At 42.3% G+C, this 21,994-nt stretch overlaps 1 protein-coding gene across 4 annotated transcripts in view; it reads left to right on the top strand.

Annotated features, from left to right (window-relative positions):
- The window catches only part of INO80 (INO80 complex ATPase subunit), a 140,096-nt gene that overhangs the window by 9,000 nt on the left and 109,102 nt on the right, over nucleotides 1-21,994 (top strand). For all 4 annotated transcript variants that reach the window (XR_012414800.1, XM_005559231.5, XM_005559230.5 and 1 more), the window contains exons 2-6: nucleotides 11,187-11,372; nucleotides 11,614-11,783; nucleotides 11,930-11,997; nucleotides 15,708-15,863; nucleotides 20,230-20,350. Coding sequence is in view for 3 of the 4 variants with exons in the window: in XM_005559231.5 (XP_005559288.1) it covers nucleotides 11,230-11,372; nucleotides 11,614-11,783; nucleotides 11,930-11,997; nucleotides 15,708-15,863; nucleotides 20,230-20,350 (658 nt within the window). In the remaining variant the exon portion in view is untranslated. The remainder of the gene's footprint in view (nucleotides 1-11,186; nucleotides 11,373-11,613; nucleotides 11,784-11,929; nucleotides 11,998-15,707; nucleotides 15,864-20,229; nucleotides 20,351-21,994) is intronic.

Genomic DNA, 21,994 nt, shown 5'->3' with positions numbered 1-21,994 from the left:
CATACTTGAGTTAATATACACAGATATATTTCCATTCTTTGTCAGCTGAGAAAGTTGAAAGAAACAACACCTAGGAGTGCACCTAGTACCCAGATCTTGGTTTCTTTTCTTCCTTGAGACATGGATCTTGACCTGTCACCCAGGCTGGAGTGCAGTGGCATGCTCACTGCAACCATGACCTTCCAGACTCAAGCTATCCTCCCACCTCAGCCTCCCAAATAGCTGGGTCTGGGACCACAGGTGTATGCCACTATGCCCAGCTAATCTAATTTTTTTCTTTTTTTATTTCCTTTTTTTTTTTTTTTTTTTTTTTGAGACAGGGTCTGGCCCTTTCACCCAGGCTGGGTTTTGGTGGTGCAATCTCAGTTTACAGCAACCTCTGTCTCTCGGGCTTAAGCCATCCTCGCATCCCAGCCTCCCAGGTAGCTGGGATTATAGGTGCTCGCCACCACGTGTGGCTAATTTTTGTATTTTTCATAGAGATGGGATTTCGCTATGTTGCCCAGACTGGTCTCAAACTCCAGAGCTCAAGTGATCGGCCTCCCAAAATGCTGGTATTACAGGCGTGAGTCACTGCGATCAGTCAAAGTTTTCTATTTTTATAGAGAGGTGGGTCTCCCTATGTTACCCAGGCTGGTCTTGAACTGGTGGGCTCAAGCAGTCCTCCTGCCTCATCCTCCCAAATCGTTGGGATTACAGGTGTGAGCCAGCACACCTGGCCCCGGATCTTAGTTTCTAATACTATTCTCCAGTAAAAGAAACTAGGGCTCCTTGGAGAAATGGTTGATTCTGTGATTGGGGCAGGAAATATATATAAGATGAACCTTGAGTATCTTGTGCCAAAAAATAAGAAGGTGCTCTAAAAACAACAAAATTTCACATTAATGGGGTTATGTCAAAGGAGCAAAGGAACCAACTGAAAGTTTCCGGTGACCAAAGCTGGAACAATTTGAGTAGCAAAATCAAAGTAGAATTGGATTATGACCCATATTATAAAATAAAGTTTTATATTGATATAAACAGATGATTGAATGATTGAATAAATTAAAATACTCTTTGAAATACTCCAGTGGCATAGTTTTATGTCCTGGGAGCCTCTAATTTGCTGCAAGTACTTCAGACTTGGAGTACTTAATCTTGTGGGGCTTTGAAGTCACACTTCTTGGATTCCCATCTTGGCGCACTTCTGTTTGTATGATCTTGGGTGAGTTAGTTAAGCTCAGTTTCTTTGTAAAATGATGGTTGTAATAATGTCGACATCATATAAGGTTTAAATGAAAATGCAAACACATATGAAACATTTGGCACATGAATCTCAGTAGAATGGGTGTGTATGTAGCCTCCTTACTAAGTATTTGAGAAAATAGAGAAATTTGGATCCCCACTTGGAATTCTTTATAATGGAGGTACTCCCCAACCCCCAAGCTTCTTGCATAAAGGAAAATGTCTAACATTTGAAAAAATATTTATCAACCACCTGGTTTGTTGTAAACATATCTTCTTGTTGATTGTTAGACCACATAGTTAATAGAGTGAAAGTAATAACATTTACTCTTTATATAATCATCACAGATATGACTGACTGAAATATCTACAGTTTGAAAAGCAGGATCCAGTTAGTGTACAGTTCAACTCATGCTTATTTGCAGATGGTTTGTCTTTGGGATGAATTACCTTAACTTTGATTTTCAGTCTTCTTTGAGGAACACAGTTCTGCGTAACTTCTCTGTTACTACCCAGACTGGTTAAGTGTGTCCACTCCCATAATGAACACTGACTTTTAGCGTAGTAAAATTAAGTATAAAAGGCCGGGCGCGGTGGCTCAAGCCTGTAATCCCAGCACTTTGGGAGGCCGAGACGGGCGGATCACGAGGTCAGGAGATCGAGACCATCCTGGCTAACACGGTGAAACCCCATCTCTACTAAAAAATACAAAAAACTAGCCGGGCGAGGTGGCGGGCGCCTGTAGTCCCAGCTACTCGGGAGGCTGAGGCAGGAGAATGGTCTAAACCCGGGAGGCGGAGCTTGCAGTGAGCTGAGATCCGGCCACTGCACCCCAGCCTGGGCGACAGAGCAAGACTCTGTCTCAAAAAAAAAAAAAAAAAAAAAAGTATAAAAGTGAATTATGTACAGAATATGTAATTCTGTACAATATAAATACTGATAAGAAGTTGGCCGGGTATGGTAGCTCATACCTGTAATCCCAGCACTTTGGGAGGCCGAGGCAGACAAATCACTTGAGGTCAGGAGTTTGAGACCAGCCTGGCCAACGTGGTGAAACCTCATCTCTACTAAAATACAAAAAAAATTAGCTGGGCGTGGTGGCTCACGCCTGTAATCCCAGCTACTCAGAAGGCTGAGGCAGGAGAATCCCTTGAATCTGGGAGTGGAGGTTGCAGTGAGCCGAGATTGGACCGCTGCACTCCAGACTGGGAGAAAGAGCAAGACTCCCCATTAAAAAAAAAAAAGAAAAGAAAAAAAAAGAAATAAGGGCCTAGTAGTAACTAGAGAGTATGAAGCAATCAGCCCAGAATTACTCATGAACACAGCTCAGGAAGTCTGATATATGAGAGTATGATTCTGAAGCATACAGTTTACCATTAACATGAAGCTGTTGGCAGGGCAGCTGAAGTATGATCAGAGTTCGCATTCAGGATAATGAAGAGCCAGAGTTCAGGGTGTGGAACAGGCTATTCAGTGATGAATTGTTCCGAAAACATACTGAATAGTTCTTTCATCCTTAGCAATACAGTATGAGCGTGTGGTCAGATGAATTTTATTTTACTTTATTACTTTTTTTTTTTTTTTTGAGACGGAGTTTTGTTCTTACTGCCCAGATTGGAGTGCAGTGGCCACAACCTCCGCCTCTCGGGTTCAAGCGATTCTACTGCCTCCACCTCCCAAGTAGGTGGGATTACAGGCATGCGCCACCATGCCTAGCTAATTTTGTTGTGTTTTTAGTAGAGACGAGGTTTCTCCATGTTGGTCAGGCTGGTCTCGAAACTCCTGACCTCCGGTGATCAGCCTGCCTTGGCCTCCCAAAGTGCTGGAATTATAGGTGTGAGCCAGCGTGCCTGGCGGTGAGATGAATTTTAAAGAGCCTTTTTGCTCGAAGTGAGACAGGTCTAATAGGAAGTTAAGAGACATTTTAAAGGAACTCTTAATTTGGCTGGAATGTGGGGAAGTCGTAAAAGATTAAATTGAAAAAGTAACTCAAAACCAGATGATAAAGGTCTTTAAATTTCAGGCTGAAGAATTTAGATTTTATTGAGTTTTGGAAAACTATTGAGGAACTAATGACATAATCAGAATGATGAATTTGGGCTGGGTGCGGTAGCTTACACCTGTAATCCCAGTGCTTTGGGAGGCTGAGGCAGGTGGATCACTTGAGGTCAAGAGTTTGAGATCAGCCTGACCAACATGGTGAAACCCCTTCTCTACTGAAAATAGGAAAAATTAGCCGGGCGTAGTGATGGGCACCTGTAATCCCAGCTACCTGCGAGGCTGAGGCAGGAAAATTGCTTGAGCCAGGGAGATGGAGGTTGCAGTGAGCTGAGATCGCGCCACTGGACTCCAGCTGGGGTGACAAAGCGAGACTGTGTCTCAAAAAAATATAAAACAAGAGTGATGATTTGGGAATACTGATCTGGAAGTATCTGTGAGGATGAATTAGAGTGATAAGAACCTGGAGGTGGGAAACTCAAATTAGGAAGCAGTAGTCTAGGTGTGAGGCTAAGAAGCTAAATGAAAACACTGATAATAGGAAGAAACTGACATATTCCAGACATTATTCCCAAAGAGGAATTAACTACACATTGGGGCTCACTGTATGTCAGGAGAGAAGTAGAAGGGGGTGTAAAAAATGATTCATAGATTTTGAATCTGAATAATTGTTATATAAATAGGAAAGACAGATGAACTAGCTTCTGTGGAGCCATATGAGTAGTTTGGGTTTGTAGGGACTAGAAAGCATCTAGAAAACATTTCTAGAAGCATCTAGAAATGTGGATTGTATGCTGTGCAAGTTGAGAGCTAGAGGGTCAGTCATACAACAGTGTTAATTGAATTCCTGGTAGAAGATGAGATTTTCTAAGGGGTAGGAATAGATGACAGAACTTTGGTGTACTCCACATTTAGAATAAAGTTTCAGTCAAGGAGTTAAAGAAGGAATAGTCCAAGTTTTCAAAGATTATACAGTAGAGTATCCAAAAGCAAGAGTCGCTCAGCAATATTGACTTCATTCGTTCTGATAAACAGTGGTTATCAGAGAGCATGGTTCTCAACTGTATCAGACCCAACTCTCCTTTTTTATTACAAATATTTTATAATACACCCGCCCTTTTTTTTTTCCTTTGAGACGGAGTCTCGATCTGTTTCCCAGGCTGGAGTACAGTGGCATGATCTTGGCTCACTGTAACCTCCACCTCCTGAGTTCAAGCAATTCTCCTGCCTCAGCCTCCCAAGTAGCTGGGACTACAAGCACCCACCACCATGCCCAGCTAATTTTTGTATTTTTAGTAGAGATGGGGTTTCACCATATTGGTTAGGCTGGTCTCAAACTCCTGACCTCAGGTGATCCGCCTGCCTCGGCCTCCCAAAGAGCTAGGATTACAGACGTGAGCCACCGCGCCTGGCCTAATATGCCCTTTTTAAAATCCTAAAATGAAATCTATAGGTAATATAACATGTAATTTTAAAAAGCAGTATGATGCCCTAATTGTAATATATTGGGGAAACATAAATAAAGTAACTTACAGTTACACAGTATGTATTTTAAAATGCAAATGCATGGGCACAAACCCATAATAGGTGACATAAGAAATAGTCATATCTTCTTTTTTGAGGTGGAGTCTTGCTCTGTCACCCAGGCTGGAGTTCAGTGACACAATCTTGGCTCACTGCAACCTCCACCTCCCGGGTTCAAATAATTCTCCTGCCTCAGCCTCCTGAGTAGCTGGGACTACAGGTGCATGCCACCAAGCCCAGCTAATTTTTTGTAATTTTTTTTCTTTTTCTTTTTTTTTTTTTTTTTTGAGACGGAGTCTCGCTCTGTTGCCCAGGCTGGAGTGCAGTGGCGCAATCTTGGCTCACTGCAAGCTCCGCCTCCTGGGTTCATGCCATTCTCCTGCCTCAGCCTCCCGAGTAGCTGGGACTACAGGCTCCTGCCACTATGCCCGGCTAATTTTTTGTATTTTTAGTAGAGATGGGTTTTCACCGTGTTTGCCAGGATGGTCTTGCTCTCCTGACCTCATGATCCGCCCGCCTTGGCCTCCCAAAGTGCTGAGATTACAGGCGTTAGCCACCGTGCCCGGCCAATTTTTTGTATTTTTAGTAAAGACAGGATTTCACCGTGTTAGCCAGGTTGGTCTCAAACTCCTGACCTTGTGATCTGTCCGCCTCAGCCTCCCAGAGTGCTGGGATTACAGACACGAGCCACTGTGCCCGGCAAGAAATAGGCATATCTTTTGTACGAGTATGGAGAATCACCTTGACTAAGAGTTACAAATAAAGTTTATTTGTGTTGGTGACTCAAATAACACAACAAGTAAGAGGAAACTATTGAGCTAAGGTGAAATAAAAGAGGATGGAATGATTTGTTTCTCAGGCTCTTCCAAGATAAGTGGGGAATGACTTCAGAATTTTGAGGAAGAGGGAAAAAAGATTTGAAGTAATCTTGGTAGAGAATGAGAAACAATTGATAGAAGGTGGGTAAAAGGGTTATTGAGAATTATCAAGTGTTTTGCTGAAGCTGGACAGTAACAGATGGGTCAGGGTGATGGCCATGCAGTTTTCTTGTAGGGAATGAGAGACAAATAGAGGAGATGAAAGTGGTTATTATAGCAGCAGCTTTTAACATGCTAATCAAGACTAGGCTGAATTGGGAGGCCAGCAATCTTAAAAGGTGACTAAAAAATAATTGTCAGCCCAGTGGGTGGCTGATGCCTATAATCTCAGTACTTTGGGAGGCTGAGGTGGGTGGATCACTTGAGGCCAGGAGTTTGAGACCAGCCTGGCCAACATGGTAAAACTCCATCTCTACTAGAAATACAAAAATTAGCCAGGCGTGGTGGCATGTGCCTATAGTCCCAGCTACTTGGGAGGCTGGAGGTGAGAGAATTACTTGAACCCAGGAGGCGGAGATTGTGGTGAGCCAAGATAGCCTGCTCCAGCCTGGGCGACAGAGGGAGACTCTGTCTCAAAAAAAAAAAGAAAAAAAAAAAAAGAAAAAATTGCGGATGGTAGGTAGTAATGGTTGTACAACAATGTGAAAGTATATAATGCCACTGAAGTGTACACTTAAAAATGGTTAAAGTGGTAAGTTTTTATGTTATGTATATTTTGCCACCATAAAGAAAAAAATTGAACATTTAAAAAATGATATAACTTGGTTCTCCAGATGTCATCATAAGACTACTTGTGGAGATATGTGGAGAATTTCGTGCTTGCACCACTTTTTTTTTTTTTTTTTTTTTTTTTTTTTTGAGACAGAGTCTCGCTCTGTAGCCCAGGCTGGAGTGCAGTGGCCAGATCTCAGCTCACTGCAAGCTCCGCCTCCTGGGTTTACGCCATTCTCCTGCCTCAGCCTCCCGAGTAGCTGGGACTACAGGCGCCCGCCACCTCGCCCGGCTAGTTTTTTGTAATTTTTAGTAGAGACGGGGTTTCATCGTGTTAACCAGGATGGTCTCGATCTCCTGACCTTGTGATCCGCCCATCTCGGCCTCCCAAAGTGCTGGGATTACAGGCTTGAGCCACCGCGCCCGGCCTTATGCACCACTTTTTTTTGGTGGTATTGTGGACATAAGGGATTGCATTGTACCTGTCATTTCAGCCATCAGTGGTGATGTGCTGCAAAGATGATTTCTGGGATGAATCAATTGATAGGATTGATGTATACGGGGCGTCAAAAGGGAGTGTATATTGAGCATTGTAAGACTAGAAGTAACTGTGGTCTTTCTTCAACAAATTGTTTTTGATTTCATATTCACATAGGTACTGAGGAATAAGTTTTGAAAATATTCCATTCCTTTTGAATCACTCAGTATTACTTGGTAGTCATACCTCCTTAATTAGTGTTATTTTTGTTATCAGGTAAAATAAGTAGAGCATGGATTAATTGTTTCGTAATAAAAGCTTGGGGTGGAGCCAAGCAGAGTACTTTTACTGATTTATACATGCATCAAGATGAATTATTTGCTGTTCTCTAATTAAGGGAATTTTGTTGTATTTTAAAAACCGACGTCTTTGAAATCTTCTGGAGTGGGTATGTTAGGTCTCACTTTGAAAAGGTGAAATTTAAAGGTTTTTTTTTTTTTTTTTTTTGGATAGTCTCACTCTGTTACACAGGCTAGAGTACAGTGGTGCATTCATGACTCACTGAGGTCTCAGCCTCTTAGGCATCAAACCATCCTCCCTCCTCAGCCTCCTGAATAGCTGGGATTACAGGTGCATGCCACCACACTCAGCTAATTTTTAAATTTATTTTGTAGAAACAAGGTCTTGCTATGTTACTTAGGCTGGTCTTGAACTCTTGGACTCAAGCTGTCCTCCTGCCTTACCTCCCAAAGTGCTGGGATTACAAGCTTCAGCCACTGTACCTGGCCAAAATTATTTTTTAGCATTCTTTTTTCTTCATGTTACCAAGACTGACAATTTACATACTATGAAATTCACAAAATTTAAATAAAATACACAGTTCAGCATATTTTGAATATATTTTTGGTAGATTTGCAGAATTGTGCAACTGTCGCCACAATGGGAGTTTGGAACTTTTTTTTTTTTTCTTTTCTTTTTTTTTTTCTTTTTTTTTTTTTTTTGAGACGGAGTCTTGCTCTGTCACCCAGGCTGGAGTGCAGTGGCCGGATCTCAGCTCACTGCAAGCTCCGCCTCCCGGGTTTACGCCATTCTCCTGCCTCAGCCTCCGGAGTAGCTGGGACTACAGGCGCCCGCCACCTCGCCCGGCTAGTTTTTTTTTTTTTTGTATTTTTTAGTAGAGACGGGGTTTCACCGTGTTAGCCGGGATGGTCTCTCGATCTCCTGACCTCGTGATCCGCCCATCTCGGCCTCCCGAAGTGCTGGGATTACAGGCTTGAGCCACCGCGCCCGGCCTCTTTTCTTGTTCTTTCCCTTTCTCTTACTCTCTTGTGAGGTTTTTTTTTGAGACAGGGTCTTACTCCAGGCTAGAGTGCAGTGGCACAGTGATAGCTTACTGCAGCCTGGACTTCCTGGGCTCAAGCAATCCTCTTGACTCAGCCTCTTGAGTAGCTGGCACTACAGGTATGCATCACCATACTTGGCTAATTTTAAAATTTTTTGTAGAGACAGGGTCCTGCTATGTTGCCCAGGCGGGTCTCAAACTCCTGGGCTCAGTGGATCCACCCACTTCAGCCTCCTAAATGTTGGGATTATAGGTGTGAGCCACTGTGTCTAGCCTATCCTTTTTATTATTCTAGTGGGTATAAAGTAGTATGTTGCTGTAATTTTATTTTTAATTTATTGATATTCAGCATTTTTTCATGTGTCCATTAGGTAGTCATACATCTTTGCTGGTAAAATGTCTGTTCAAAATCGTTTGCCCATTTTTAAATTGGGTTATTTATCTTATAGAGTTGTAAGTTTTATGTGTACACACTGACAAACAACTGTGTAAAAAAAGGAGTTGTTCATGTGAATACAAGACCTTTATCAGATAGATGACTTGCACATATCTTCTAGTCTGTGGCTTGTCTTCATTTTCTTTTTTCTTTTTCTTTTTTTTTCTTTTTGTGTCACCCAGGCTGGAGTGCAGTTGCAAGATCATGGCTCACTGTAGCCTCAACCTCCTGGGCTGTAAATGATCCTCCCACTTCAGCCTCCCTAATAGTTTGTCCAGAGGCGTGTGCCACCATGCCCAGCTAATTTTAAATTCTTTTGAAGAGATGGGATCTCACTGTGTTGCCCAGGTTGATCTTGTCTTCCTGGGCTCAAGTGATCCTTCCGCTTCAGTCTCCCAGAGTGTTGGGATTACAGGCATGAGCTGCTGTGCCTAGTTTGTCTTCATTTTCTTGATGTATTTTAAAGTGTAAACATTTTTAATTTGCGTGGTCTCATTTTTGATCTTTCTTGCTTTTGATTGCGTATCTAGAACTTTTTATGGTCAGTCATGAAGATTTTCTCCTGGTTTTTCTAGAAGTTATACTGTTTTAGATAGAAAGGTTATATTAGAAAACTGTAAAAAAAAAAAAAAAAAAAAAAAGAAAACTCAAAGATATATGATTGCCTTTAAAGCTTGTCACTTAGTTGGCCAGGTGTGGGGGCCCACGCCTGTAATCCCAGCACTTTGGGAGGCCGAGGCAGGCAGATCACAAGGTCAGAAGACCATGCTGGCTAACACGATGAAACCCCGTCTCTACTAAAAATACAAAGAAACAACAAAAAAACTTATCACTTAGTTTTTTTGTTTTTGTTTTTTGAGATGGGGTTTTGCTGTCATTGCCCAGGCTGGAGTGCAATGGCACAGTCTCGGCTCACTGCAACTTCTGCCTCCCAGGTTCAAGTGATTCTCCTGCCTCAGTCTCCTGAGTAGATGGGATTACAGGTGCCCGCCACCACACCCAGCTAATTTTTTTATTTTTAGTAGAGACGGGGTTTTACCATGTTGGCTATGCTGGTCTCAAACTCCTGACTTCAAATGATCCACCCACCTCAGCCTCCCAAAGTGCTGGGATTACAGGCGTGAGCCACCGTGCCCAGCCTCACTTAGTTTGTTTTAGGAACTTGTAATAAAATAATTTATGGGACGGGGCGCAGTGGCTCATGCCTGTAATCCTTGCACTTTGGAAGGCTGGGATGGGTGGATCACCTGAGGTCAGGAGTTCGAGACCAGCCCGGCCAACATGGTGAAACCCTGTCTGTACTGAAAATACAAAAAATTAACCGGGCGTGGTGGCGGACACCTGCAATCCCAGCTACTTGGGAGCCTGAGGCAGGAGAATCCCTTGAACCTATGAGGCAGAGGTTGCCCTAAGCTGACATCACCGCACTGCAAGAGTGAAACTCTGTCTGAAAGAAATAATAATCTATGGCTTATTGAGTATTTACGTCATTTGGTGGGCTTATTAGTCTAAATTAAGTCATTATTTAATCCTACCGTAACCGTTTAAGTATTTAGAGATAACCAGGTATAAGGCAGAAGTTACTGTTTGAAAGTGGTGGGAGAAGGCTGGGCACAGTGGCTCACGCCTGTAATCCCAACACTGTGGGAGGCTGAGGTGGGTGGATTGCTTGAGATCAGGAGTTCAAGACCAGCCTGACCAACGTGGTGAAACCCCATCTCCACTAAAAATGCAAAAATTAGCTGGGCGTGGTGATGGGCTCCTGTAGTCCCAGCTACTCGGGAGGCTGAGGCAGGAGAATTGCTTGAACTCCAGCCTGGGCGACAGAGTGAGACTCCATCTCAAAAAACAAAAAAACAAACAAGAAAGTGGTGGGAGAAAAGTTGTTACACTGATTGTGTGATTATGTCTCTAGTGAAGATGTTCTGACCCTAACGTTGTCTTTAACATTGTAAGGTAGCAAAGACAATGCTTAGGCTATACCCATGTTTCTCACCCTCACTTTTATTCTTTTTGCTCCAATTTTCTAAATCATTTCTAAATTTTACTCATTATAGCATTTTTACAAAGGATAGTAAAATACTCTGCCAATACATCTATTTCCTTATAAATAAGATACCTTACATATATGTACGAATATGAATTCAAAATGAAGAGGGGGGCACCCATTTGAAGGTAATGCTGAGAACAAGTGCTCCTCTAGTACTTTCCTTTCTGAGGTGCACAACAGTGAGCTTGGGGTGTAGATTTGGATAGTTGTTTATTCATAGTTTTGGGCAATTTTTTATTGAAAGGGATAAAGGAAGTGGGTATACATTTTAAGATACTATTTTGAAAAAGTATAATATGAATTTTCATTGTGAAATGTAACCGTGTTGCTTTATTTTTATATTCTTCATATCCTTTTAACTTCTGCCTTTGCTTTAGGAGGCAGTGTCTAACAAGAGCTTTATCATGATCTTTCTGCAGACTCCTATCTTCTTAGTGTCTTGTGTTCTAGAAGGTCTGATTTCTCTTCATATTGGGAGCAAGCAGGCAAGAGAAGGGGAGAATGGATAGTAATTTCACCTTTCACTTCTTATCTCTGTTCTGCAGCCGTGCAGTCGGAGGTCCTTGTGCATGAAGACAGATTTGTTCTATGGCCTCGGAGTTGGGTGCCAGGGATGATGGCGGCTGCACCGAGCTGGCAAAGCCCCTCTATCTTCAGTACTTGGAGAGGGCCCTCCGGTTGGACCATTTCCTGCGACAAACGTCAGCCATCTTCAATAGAAATATTTCTAGGTATGTTATCTTTGCAATATATTTTACCAAATTCCTGATTTCCATCATCCTTATAGATTTTATAGGATTAAAGTGTCTTATGATTTTTATATTTGATATTTTCTTTTGCCTCTTTCAAATAAAAACAGTCAATTTATTTCAGAGGATCAGTTTCTTCTGTAAAGTGTCCAGTTCTACTAACTTTAAATTATCATGTTTTATTGAGTCAGCTGTAATTGTGAATTCATTCTTCAATTTATAGTGATGACAGTGAAGATGGACTGGATGACAGTAATCCCTTATTGCCCCAGTCTGGGGATCCCTTAATACAAGTTAAGGAAGAACCTCCAAATTCATTGCTTGGAGAAACTTCTGGAGCAGGCAGTTCTGGAATGTTGAACACATATTCTCTGAATGGAGTTCTACAGTCAGGTCAGTGTGGTGTGACATCCCCCTTTGGACTATCAGTTATCTTGAGGCAGTCATCCTCAGTGTGGTGTGACATCCCCCTTTGGACTATCAGTTATCTTGAGGCAGTCATCCTTTAATTTTTTTATTCTTTGTGTTTCTTTATACAGAATCAAAATGTGATAAGGGGAATTTATATAATTTCTCTAAGCTGAAGAAAAGCAGAAAGTGGCTAAAGGTAAGAGATAAAGCAGAATGTTTACAATGCATATAGTCTACTAAAGTTACTAATAGATGGGAAAGTTATCAACTCATTTTGGCAGATTGACAGAGTTTTTCAAATATGAGTCCTTTATACTGGATGTGTTTTTTTGAAGAGATTATTGAAAAAATCTGGAGGATTCAATGAAGTCATTTAGCAAACATGAATTGAGTACAGGTTGAGTATTGCTAATCTGAAATGTTTGAGACCAGACGTGTTTCAGATTTTGTTTGTTTCTTTGTTTTTGAGTTGGCGTGTCGCTCTTGTTGCCCAAGCTTGAGTGCAATGGCGTGATCTCAGCTCACTGCAACCTCCGCCTCCCGGGTTCAAGCAATTCTTCTGCCTCACCCTCCCGAGTAGCTGGGATTACAGGCACGCATCACCATGCCCGGCTAATTTTTTTGTATTTTTAGTAGAAACAGGGTTTCACCATGTTAGCTAGGTTGGTCTTGAACTCCTGACCTCAGGTGATCCGCCCACCTCGGCCTCCCATAGTGCTGGGATTATAGGCGTGAGCCACCACACCCAGCCTCAGATTTTTTTTTATTTTTTTTAATATTTGCAATACGAAATGAGATATCTTGGAGATGGGACCCAAGTTAATAAACACGAAATTCATTTATGTTTTATATACACATTATACACATTGCCTGATGGTATATTTTTCCCTTGGGGATGCTGAATAAACTCTGTGTTGTATACCTGTGTTTTTACTGTGACTTGTCACATGAGGTCAGGTGTGGAATTTTCCCCTTGTGGCATCTTATTGGTGCCCAAAACCTTTGAGATTTTGGGGTGTTTTGGGTTTTTGGAATAGGGATGCTCAACCTGTTATAATGTACTGAGGGGAAAGAGGAAGTACAAAAATTTATCAGATGAAGTCCTTGCATTCATTGGGTCACATAATCAGGAATATTAATTCTATAACTTTCGTAAGTTCCTGAGTAGCTTATTCATTGAACAGATGTTGATTTAGTGCATCCGTGTGCATGTGCCAGGTACTATTGTGGTTGCGCAAGTTTCCTGCCCAGTAGTGCTTACATTCTAAAGGAGGCAAGCAGTTAGTAAGCCTGTAAACAAGTAAATAAACATGGCTTCTTTAAAGTGGTAACATTTCAACTGATTGTGAACGATCACAGAGAACCATCTTGTATCTAGGGTAACAGCATTTCAGTCAGAAGGAACAACCATAAAAGTCCTGAGAAAAGAAACAGCTTAGTATGCTTGGCGGAAGAAGTAGTCTAGTATGGCTAGAGCACAGTGAATGAGGAGGATGGTGGAAGATGAAGTTACAAGGCTATGATCACATAGGCCTTGTATACTATGTTAAGGAATTTGTGTTTTACTGTCATTGTAGTCTTAAGCCATTGGAGTGTTTACAAGCAGAGAGGTTGTTAATCTCATTTACACTCTTACAAGATTACTGTCAGTGGCCAAACTGAATTAAGGATAGTATTTCTTTTTTTTTTTGAGACGGAGTCTCGCTCTGTCCCCCAGGCTGGAGTGCAGTGGTGCGATCTGGGCTCACTGCAAGCTCCGCTTCCTGGGTTCATGCCATTCTCCTGCCTCAGCCTCCTGAGTAGCTGGGACTACAGGCGCCTGCCACCGCGCCCGGCTAATTTTTTTTTTGTATTTTTAGTAGAGACGGGGTTTCACCGTGGTCTCAATCTCCTGACCTTGTGATCCGCCCGCCTCGGCCTCCCAAAGTGCTGGGATTACAGGCGTGAGCCACCGCGCCCGGCCAAGGATAGTACTTCTTTTACTGAAACTAATTATTTCTCTTTTCTACTTTTCCTATGAAGTACTCAAAAGCAATTAAAAGCCTTCATTATTATCACTAGGTCCTTCAAAAGGCTCATATGTAAAAGGTCCAATTTGGTCAATATCAGTGACACTTTAGGCTGTTGGAAATGCAGAAATTATTATGCTTAGCTGTCATATTTTGAAAAATTGAGTTATAATTCATTGCCATAAAATTCACCTTTTCATTTTATTTTATTTTTATTTATTTATTTTTGAGACAGGGTCTTACTTTTTCACCCTGGAGGGAGTGCAGTGGTGCAATCTCAGCTTAGTGCAGCTTCGACCTCCTGGGCTCTAGTGATCCTCCAGTCTCACACCTGTGAAGTAGGACTACAGGCCCGCACCACCACGTTCAGCTAATTTTTGGGGGTTTCGCCATGTTGCCCAGGCTGGTCTCGAACTCCTGAGCTCAAGCAATCTGCCTGCCTCAGCCTCTCAAAGTGCTGGGATTACAGGTGTGAGCCACCGTGCCTGGCCAAATTCACCCTTTTAAAGGTTAAAATTTAGTAGTTTTTCATGTATTTACAAAGTTGTATACCCATGATTACAATGTAATCTTAGAAAATTTTTAACATTCTAAAATGAACCTTGTACCCGTTAGCAGTCACTCTCCATTTTCTTTTTTCTTTTTTTTTTGAGATGGAGTCTTTCTCTGTCGCCCAGGCTGTAGTGCAGTGGTGCGATCTCAGCTCACTGCAGCCTCTGCCTCCTGGGTTCAAGCGATTCTCCTGCCTCCACCTCCCAAGTAGCTGGAACTACAGGCACTCCCCATCACGCCCAGCTAATTTTTGTATTTTTAGGAGAGACAGGGTTTCACCATGTTGGCCAGACTGTTCTCAAACTCCTGACCTTGTGATCCCCCTGCCTCGGCCTCCCAAAGTGCTGGGATTACAGATGTGAGCCACTGCGCCCGGCCAGCAGTCACTCTCCATTTTCTATTTCCTCTGTCCCTTGGCAGCTGCTAGTCTGCTTTTTGTCTGTATTGATGTGCCTCTTCTGGAATTTTTGGTTTTGTTTTTGTTTTCTTTTTAAGAGATAGGCTCTTGCTCTGTTTCCTAGGTTGGAGTGCAGTGGTGCAGCCATAGCTCACTGCACCCTCAAACTTCTGGGGTCAAGCAGTCCTCCCTCCTCTGTCTCCCAAGTAGCTGGGACTATAGGCACATGCCTTTTTCTGTACAGAAGAGATCTTATTAGGTTGCCCAAGTTGGTCTCGAACTCTTGGCCTCAAGCAATCCTCCTGCCTGGGCCTGCCAAAGTGTTGGGATTACGGGTGTGAGCCACCACTCCCAGGCTAGACATTTCGTATAAATTGAATCCTATGATAACATGTGACCTTTTATGACTGGCTTCTTTAATTTAGCATAATATTTTCAAGATTCTTCATATTGTAGCACCTACTAATGTGTTATTCCTTTTCATGGCTGAATTACATCTCATCTGGATATTCCACATTTTATATATCCATTTATCAATAAATGGATATTTGGGATATTTCTCCTTTTGGGCCATTACAGCTTGCTTTCTGTATTTCTTTATACCCTATAGGTAGTTGTGTTTTTTGCCTTCGTGTTTGGCATGTATGTATAGTTTGTATGTATAGGATAGTTATGTATTGTTTCTACTTTTGTAAGTATTCAGAGGAATTTTTAGCCTTGTTGCTGATAGCATGTCCCATGTTTTATTGCATTTTAATTTGTATTCCCTAAGTTTAATTAGTATCCTTAATGTTTTTCAGTTGAATTTGTAAAGCATATCATAAGGGGAACTGGAGTGACTGTCTTCCTGCTGTTTTTGTCATTGTTTTGTATCTGGGAAAAAATGCTTGGATTATTAATGGAATTGCTTCACAGCAAAAGATACATTTCTATTTTCATCCTTTTCAGAGCATTTTGCTAAGTGATGAATCCAGCGAGGCTGATTCTCAGAGTGAAGACGATGATGAAGAAGAACTCAATCTCAGCAGAGAAGAACTTCACAACATGCTTCGGCTACACAAATATAAGAAACTTCACCAAAATAAGTATAGTAAAGACAAGGAGGTAAGAGTTTCAGGAGAAACACTTCAGACTGAGTATTCACCCTCTGCTTTATAGTCATTAAAGATACATCATTTTGGCTGGGCGTGGTGGCTCACACCTGTAATCCCAGTACTTTGGGAGGCTGAGGCAGGCGGATCACGAGGTCGAGAGATTGAAAGCATCCCGGCCAACATGGTGAAACCCCCTCTCTACTGAAAATACAAAAATTAGCTGGGTGTGGTGGCATGCGCCTGTACCAGCTACTCAGGAGGCTGAGGCGGGAGAATTGCTTGAACCCAGAGGCGGAGGTTGCAGTGAGCCGAGATCACGCCACTGCATTCCAGCCTGGTGACAGAACAAGACTCCATATCAAGATACATCATTTTATGGAGCTGGAAATTATCCTCAGCAGTAAGTGTAAGTGGGAGCTGAACAGTGAGAACACGTGGACACAAGGAGGGGAACTAGACACACTGGGGCCTGGGCAGGTGGGTGCAGGAGGAGGGAGAGCATCAGGAAAAATAGGTAATGCATACTGGGCTCAATACTTAGGTGATGGGTTGATAGGTGCAGCAGACCACATGGCACATGTTTACCCGTGTAACAAACATGCACATCTTGCACATGTACCCAGGAGCTTAAAGAAAATTCCTGACTGGGTGCGGTGGCTCACGCCTATAATCCCAGCACTTTGGGAGGCTGAAGGGGGCTGATCACTTGAGGTCAGGAGTTTGAGACCAACCCAGCCAACTTGGTGAAACTCCATCTCTACTAAAAATACGAAAACTTGGCTGGGCGCGGCGACTCAACGCCTGTGATCCCAGCACTTTGGGAGGCCCAGGCAGGTGAATCACCTGAGGTCTGGAGTTCGAGACCAGCCTGACCAGCATGGAGAAACCCTGTCTCTACTATAAATACAAAATTAGCTGGGCATGGTGGCGCATGCCTGTAATCCCAGCTACTCAGGAGGCTGAGGCAGGAGAATCGCTTGAACCCAGGAGGTGGAGGTTGCAGTGAGCCGAGATCATGCCACTGCACTCCTGCCTGGGTAACAGAGCGAGACTTCATCTCAAAAAAAGAAATTTTTTTTTTCTAAAATTCTCTGATATCAATGAAATTAAACTACTAATACTTCAAATGTACTGGACTAAAAGATATGTTCTTCAAAAAAAGAGATACGTCATTTTAACTTTATGTTTAGGTAGTAATAGAGCAGCTTTATTGAGATGTGATTCATATAACAAAACTTTAGCCTTATGTAGTGTGCAATTCAGTGTTTTTTTAATATATTCATAGAGTTGTGTTACTATCATTACTGCCTAATTCCAGAATATTTACATCACCTCATAAAGAAACTGCGTGCCCCTTAGCTATTGCCCCTCATTTTATCTATCCCTCAGCCCCGACAACCACCAATCCACTCTATTCTCTTTTTTTTTTTTTTTTTGAGACAGTCTCGCTCTGTTGCCCAGGCTGGAGTGCAGTGGCACGATCTTGGCTCACTGCAACCTCTGCCTCCCAGGGTCAAGTGAGTCTCCTGCTCAGCCTACCGAGTAGCTGGGATTACAAGCGTGCGCCACCACGCCTGGCTTATTTTTTCATTTTCAGTAAAGACAGGTTTTCACCATGTTGGCCAGGTTGGTCTCTTGGTCTCGAACTCCTGACTCCAGGTGATCCTCCTGCCTTGGCCTCCCAAAGTGCTGGGATTATAGGCGTGAGCCACCATCCCCAGCCCAATCCACTCTGTTTCTATAAATGTGCCTATTCTAGACATTTTATACAAATGGAATCATGCAACGTGTGGCTGTGTCCAGCTTCTCTCACTTAGTGTCATATTTTCAAGATTGATTAATGTTGTAGCATGTATCAGCATTTTATTTCTTTTTATTGCAAGTATTTGTTGTATTTATACCTTACTTTATATATGCATTGTCCAGTTCATGAACTATGGTTAACATATTTCTACTTTTTGGCTATTTTGAATAATGCTGCTATGAAAATTTGTGTACAGGTTTTATGTGGATGTGTTTTCATTTCTCTTCATTATGTACTTAACAGAGAAATTGCTGGGTCGTATGGAAACTCCTTGCTTAGCCTTTTGAGGAATTACTGGAATGCTTACATTCTAGTGTTGCTTATTCATGCACTTGCTCTTTGGGCGTAGTGTTTCTCTCTTGGAAAGCTCTTCATACACTAACATTAAAATGATGATAGTTTTGAGTGACAGCTATTTGAACGTTGTTACCAAAGCCTTCTAACTCTTTCTTTTCTTTCTTTCTTTCTTTTTTCTCTTTCTTTCTTTTTCTCTCTCTTTCTTTCTTTCTTCCTTTCTTTCTTTTCTCTTTCTTTCTGTCCCTCCCTCCCTCCCTCCCTCCCTTCCTTCCTTCCTTCCTTCTCCTTCTCCCTCCTTTCTCTTTCTCTTTCTCCTTCTCCTTCTCTTTCTTTCTCTTTCTTTCTTTCATTTTTTTTTTTTTTTTTTTTTGAGACGGAGTCTCGCTCTGCCGCCCAGGCTGGAGTGCAGTGGCTGGATCTCAGCTCACTGCAAGCTCCGCCTCCCGAGTTCACGCCATTCTCCTGCCTCAGCCTCCCGAGTAGTTGGGACTACAGGCGCCCGCCACCGCGCCCGGCTAGTTTTTTGTATTTTTTTAGTAGAGACGGGGTTTCACCGTGTTAGCCAGGATGGTCTCGATCTCCTGGCCTTGTGATCCGCCCGTCTCGGCCTCCCAAAGTGCTGGGATTACAGGCTTGAGCCACCGCGCCCGGCTTCTTTCTTTCATTTTGCTGTTGTTGCCCAGGCTCGAGCGCAATGGCGTGATACTTGCTCACTGCCACCTCTACCTTCTGGGTTCAAGCGATACTCCTGCTTCAGTCACCTGAGTAGCTGGGGTTACAGGCATGCGCCACCATGCCCAGCTAATTTTGTATTTTTAGTAGAGACAGGGTTTTTCAGTGTTCGTCAGGCTGGTCTCAAACTCAGGTGATTCGCCTGCCTCGGCCTCTCAAAGTGCTGGGATTACAGGGGTGAGCCATCCTGCCCGGCCGGGTTCTGAGTATTTCTACAAGTGTGGAACATTGTACATAATGAGCAATAGTATATTTGAAGACCTAAGAATTTTCTAGCAATTAGTTAAGGTCCAAAATTAGTTCAGAGAGATTGGAATAATATTCTGAACCTTATAAACCTGTAGAAGTGGTAAACAGAATATCTGACCAATTTGATGTAAAAAGTTCCTTCCTTCTTAAACTCCAGCACTAAGGGACTTGGCGCTCCATGCTAATTTAATTTTGATTTTTAACAGAGGACATTGTATTAGTTCCCCATGTTAATCTTTCGGTCTTATTTCAATCCTTGGACAATTTATTTGGCTATAATCCAGGAAAGAGATTTAACAGTGGGCTACCTAATTTTAATTTATATTTATGCATTAGTAATATGTAAGACAAAATTAATATGAGATTTGGGGATTAAGTGAAATATTTAAAAGCGTTTACTTATCACTTCCTGGATGGAAAGAATTACGTTATTCGTATGTTAGAATTCTGGCAATGTAGGCACTATCTAAATGATAGCAGACTCTCTTAGTGGGAGATGAAGAGAGAAAAGACTTGAAAGATTCAAGAATTGGGATGACTGGTGACTATTTGAAGCAGACATATGACTAATAGAAAAGCAAGCATGAAGGGCCAGTTGCAGTGGCTCACACTTGTAATCCCAGCACTTTGGGAGGCTGAGGTGGACTGACGCCGAGATGGGCTGACCACGAGGTCAGGAGATCAAGATCATCCTGGCCAACGTGGTAAAACCGCATCTCTACTAAAAGTACAAAAATCAGCTGGGTATAGTGGTGTGTGCTTGTAATCCTAGCTACTTGGGAGGCTGAGGCACGAGAATCGCTTGAACCAAGGGGTGGAGGTTGCAGTGAGCCAAGATCACACCACTGCACTCCAGCCTGGCAACAGAGCAAGACTGTGTCTCAAAAAAAAAAGAAAAAAAAGGAAAGCAAGCAGCATTAGGAACCTTAGTAAATCTGAGGACCTGCTGGTAATAGAAATATGGTTTATTTCTTGGTGGTGAATTTCCAAGGGGAGACATTTCTGCAAGGAATTAATTTCATGTCTCAGTATATGTCAGGTTTAAGTAAGTATTCTGGTAGAAATTCAGAAGCATGAAGAGTTTTGCTTTCTTACATTATTTTCAGTGACCTGTTACATGTATAGGAGCTGAACTCATTTGAAGTTAAGGAAGTGATTCTCTTTGATATACTAAATGTTACTGATCTCTTTGTGGGAAGAATACTGTATTTAGAAGCTATGATTTCCTCTGGCTTAGTTTTCTATAGTAAAGATAATTAGAAAACAGGCCCATCATGGTCTTTGCCTGCTTCAGTTGCAGCAATATCAGTACTACAGTGCAGGCCTGCTCTCCACATACGACCCTTTCTATGAGCAGCAACGGCACCTACTTGGACCCAAGAAAAAGAAATTTAAGGAGGAAAAGAAACTTAAAGGTGAGCATGTTGAACTGCCTTCCACATATATTCATTCTTAGTTTCAGAATTGCATGTGGCCTACTGGTGCATTTGGACTTTATATATAGTCCATATGGTAGAAATTTGCTTTATTTGAAAAACTCTCTTTCTAATTAGTAGCAAGTACAATTTTCCCCTTGGTATCCATGGGTGATTGGATTCTGGACCCCCGGCAGATACCAAAATCCAGAGATGCTCAAGTTCTTTATATAAAATGGTATAGTATTTGCATATGAGCTGTGCACATCCTCTCATATACTTTAAGTCATCTCTGGATTACTTATAATACCTAATGCAATGTAAATGCTATATAAATACTTGTAATCCTATATTGTTTAGGGAATAACAATCAAAAAAAGTTTGTACGTATTCAGTACAGCTGCTGCAACCATTCTCTTTTTTTTTTTCCCTGAATATTTTTGATCCTCAGTTGGTTGAATCCATGATGTAGAACCCACAGATAGGAAGGGTAGACTATATTATTAACCTTTATTCGTATTTGGCTTGTAGTCTTTAGTTCTACAATTGGAAAGACGGATTCCTAGCTAAAGGTTTAGGCAAAATTAGTTTATTCCATTTTTCTTATACACACTCTGCAAATATTGCAAATGTTCTGGGATAGGAAGTTGGTTATGCACAGAGAAGTAAGAAAAGTAACCCAAAGTGTTTGGAATAAGTTATCATTGTTGCTGTCCGAGGTGATTTAAAATAGATCACCTCCTGATGATCTTCTGTAGTGTTTGTTTGCATGTTTGACAGGAAGTGTCCTTTCCTCTCTTATTGAGCTCTCAGCAGCTGGATGTCAGGAAGGAAACTGAAAGAGAAAGTTTTAAACTATCTTTGTAAGGCAAATTTTATTCCTGTGAAAGTATTAATTCTTTTTTTTTTTTGAGATGGAGTCTTGCTCTGTCACCCAGGCTGGAGTGCAGTGGCACTATCTCAGCTCACTGCAACCTCCACTTCCTGAGTTCAAGCAGTTCTCATGCGTCAGCCTCCCGAGTAGCTGGGATTACAGGTGCACGCCACTACACCTGGCTAATTTTTGTATTTTTTTTGAGACGGAGTCTTGCTCTGTTGCCCGGGCTAGAGTGCAGTGGCCGGATCTCAGCTCACTGCAAGCTCCGCCTCCCGGGTTTACGCCATTCTCCTGCCTCAGCCTCCCGTGTAGCTGGGACTACAGGCGCCCGCCACCTCGCCCGGCTAGTTTTTTGTATTTTTTAGTAGAGACGGGGTTTCACCGTGTTAGCTAGGAAGGGCTCGATCTCCTGACCTCGTGATCCTCCCATCTCGGCCTCCCAAAGTGCTGGGATTACAGGCTTGAGCCACCGCGCCCGGCTAATTTTTGTATTTTTAGTAGAGATGGAGTGTCACCATGTTGGCCAGGCTGGTCTCAAACTCCTAAACTCAGGTGATCCGCCTGTCTTGGCCTCTCAAAAGTGCTGGGATTACGGGTGTGAGCCACCGCACCAGGCTTGACGGTATGAATTCTACTCAAAAAGGCTCCTTTTAGCCTTCCCTTCTTTTTCCATCATCTTTATTAGTGTTTTCTCACCCTCCACACCCTTTCTCCAACCTGAATTAAGGTTTTGTTTCATGTATTTTTGTCTTGCAAGTCTTAGTGAC

This window comes from Macaca fascicularis, chromosome 7, assembly GCF_037993035.2.
Source record: "Macaca fascicularis isolate 582-1 chromosome 7, T2T-MFA8v1.1".
Classification (NCBI taxonomy): Eukaryota; Metazoa; Chordata; class Mammalia; order Primates; family Cercopithecidae; genus Macaca; species Macaca fascicularis.
The sequence above is the reverse complement of the archived record's forward strand: the minus strand, read 5'-3'. Positions and strand labels throughout refer to the sequence as shown.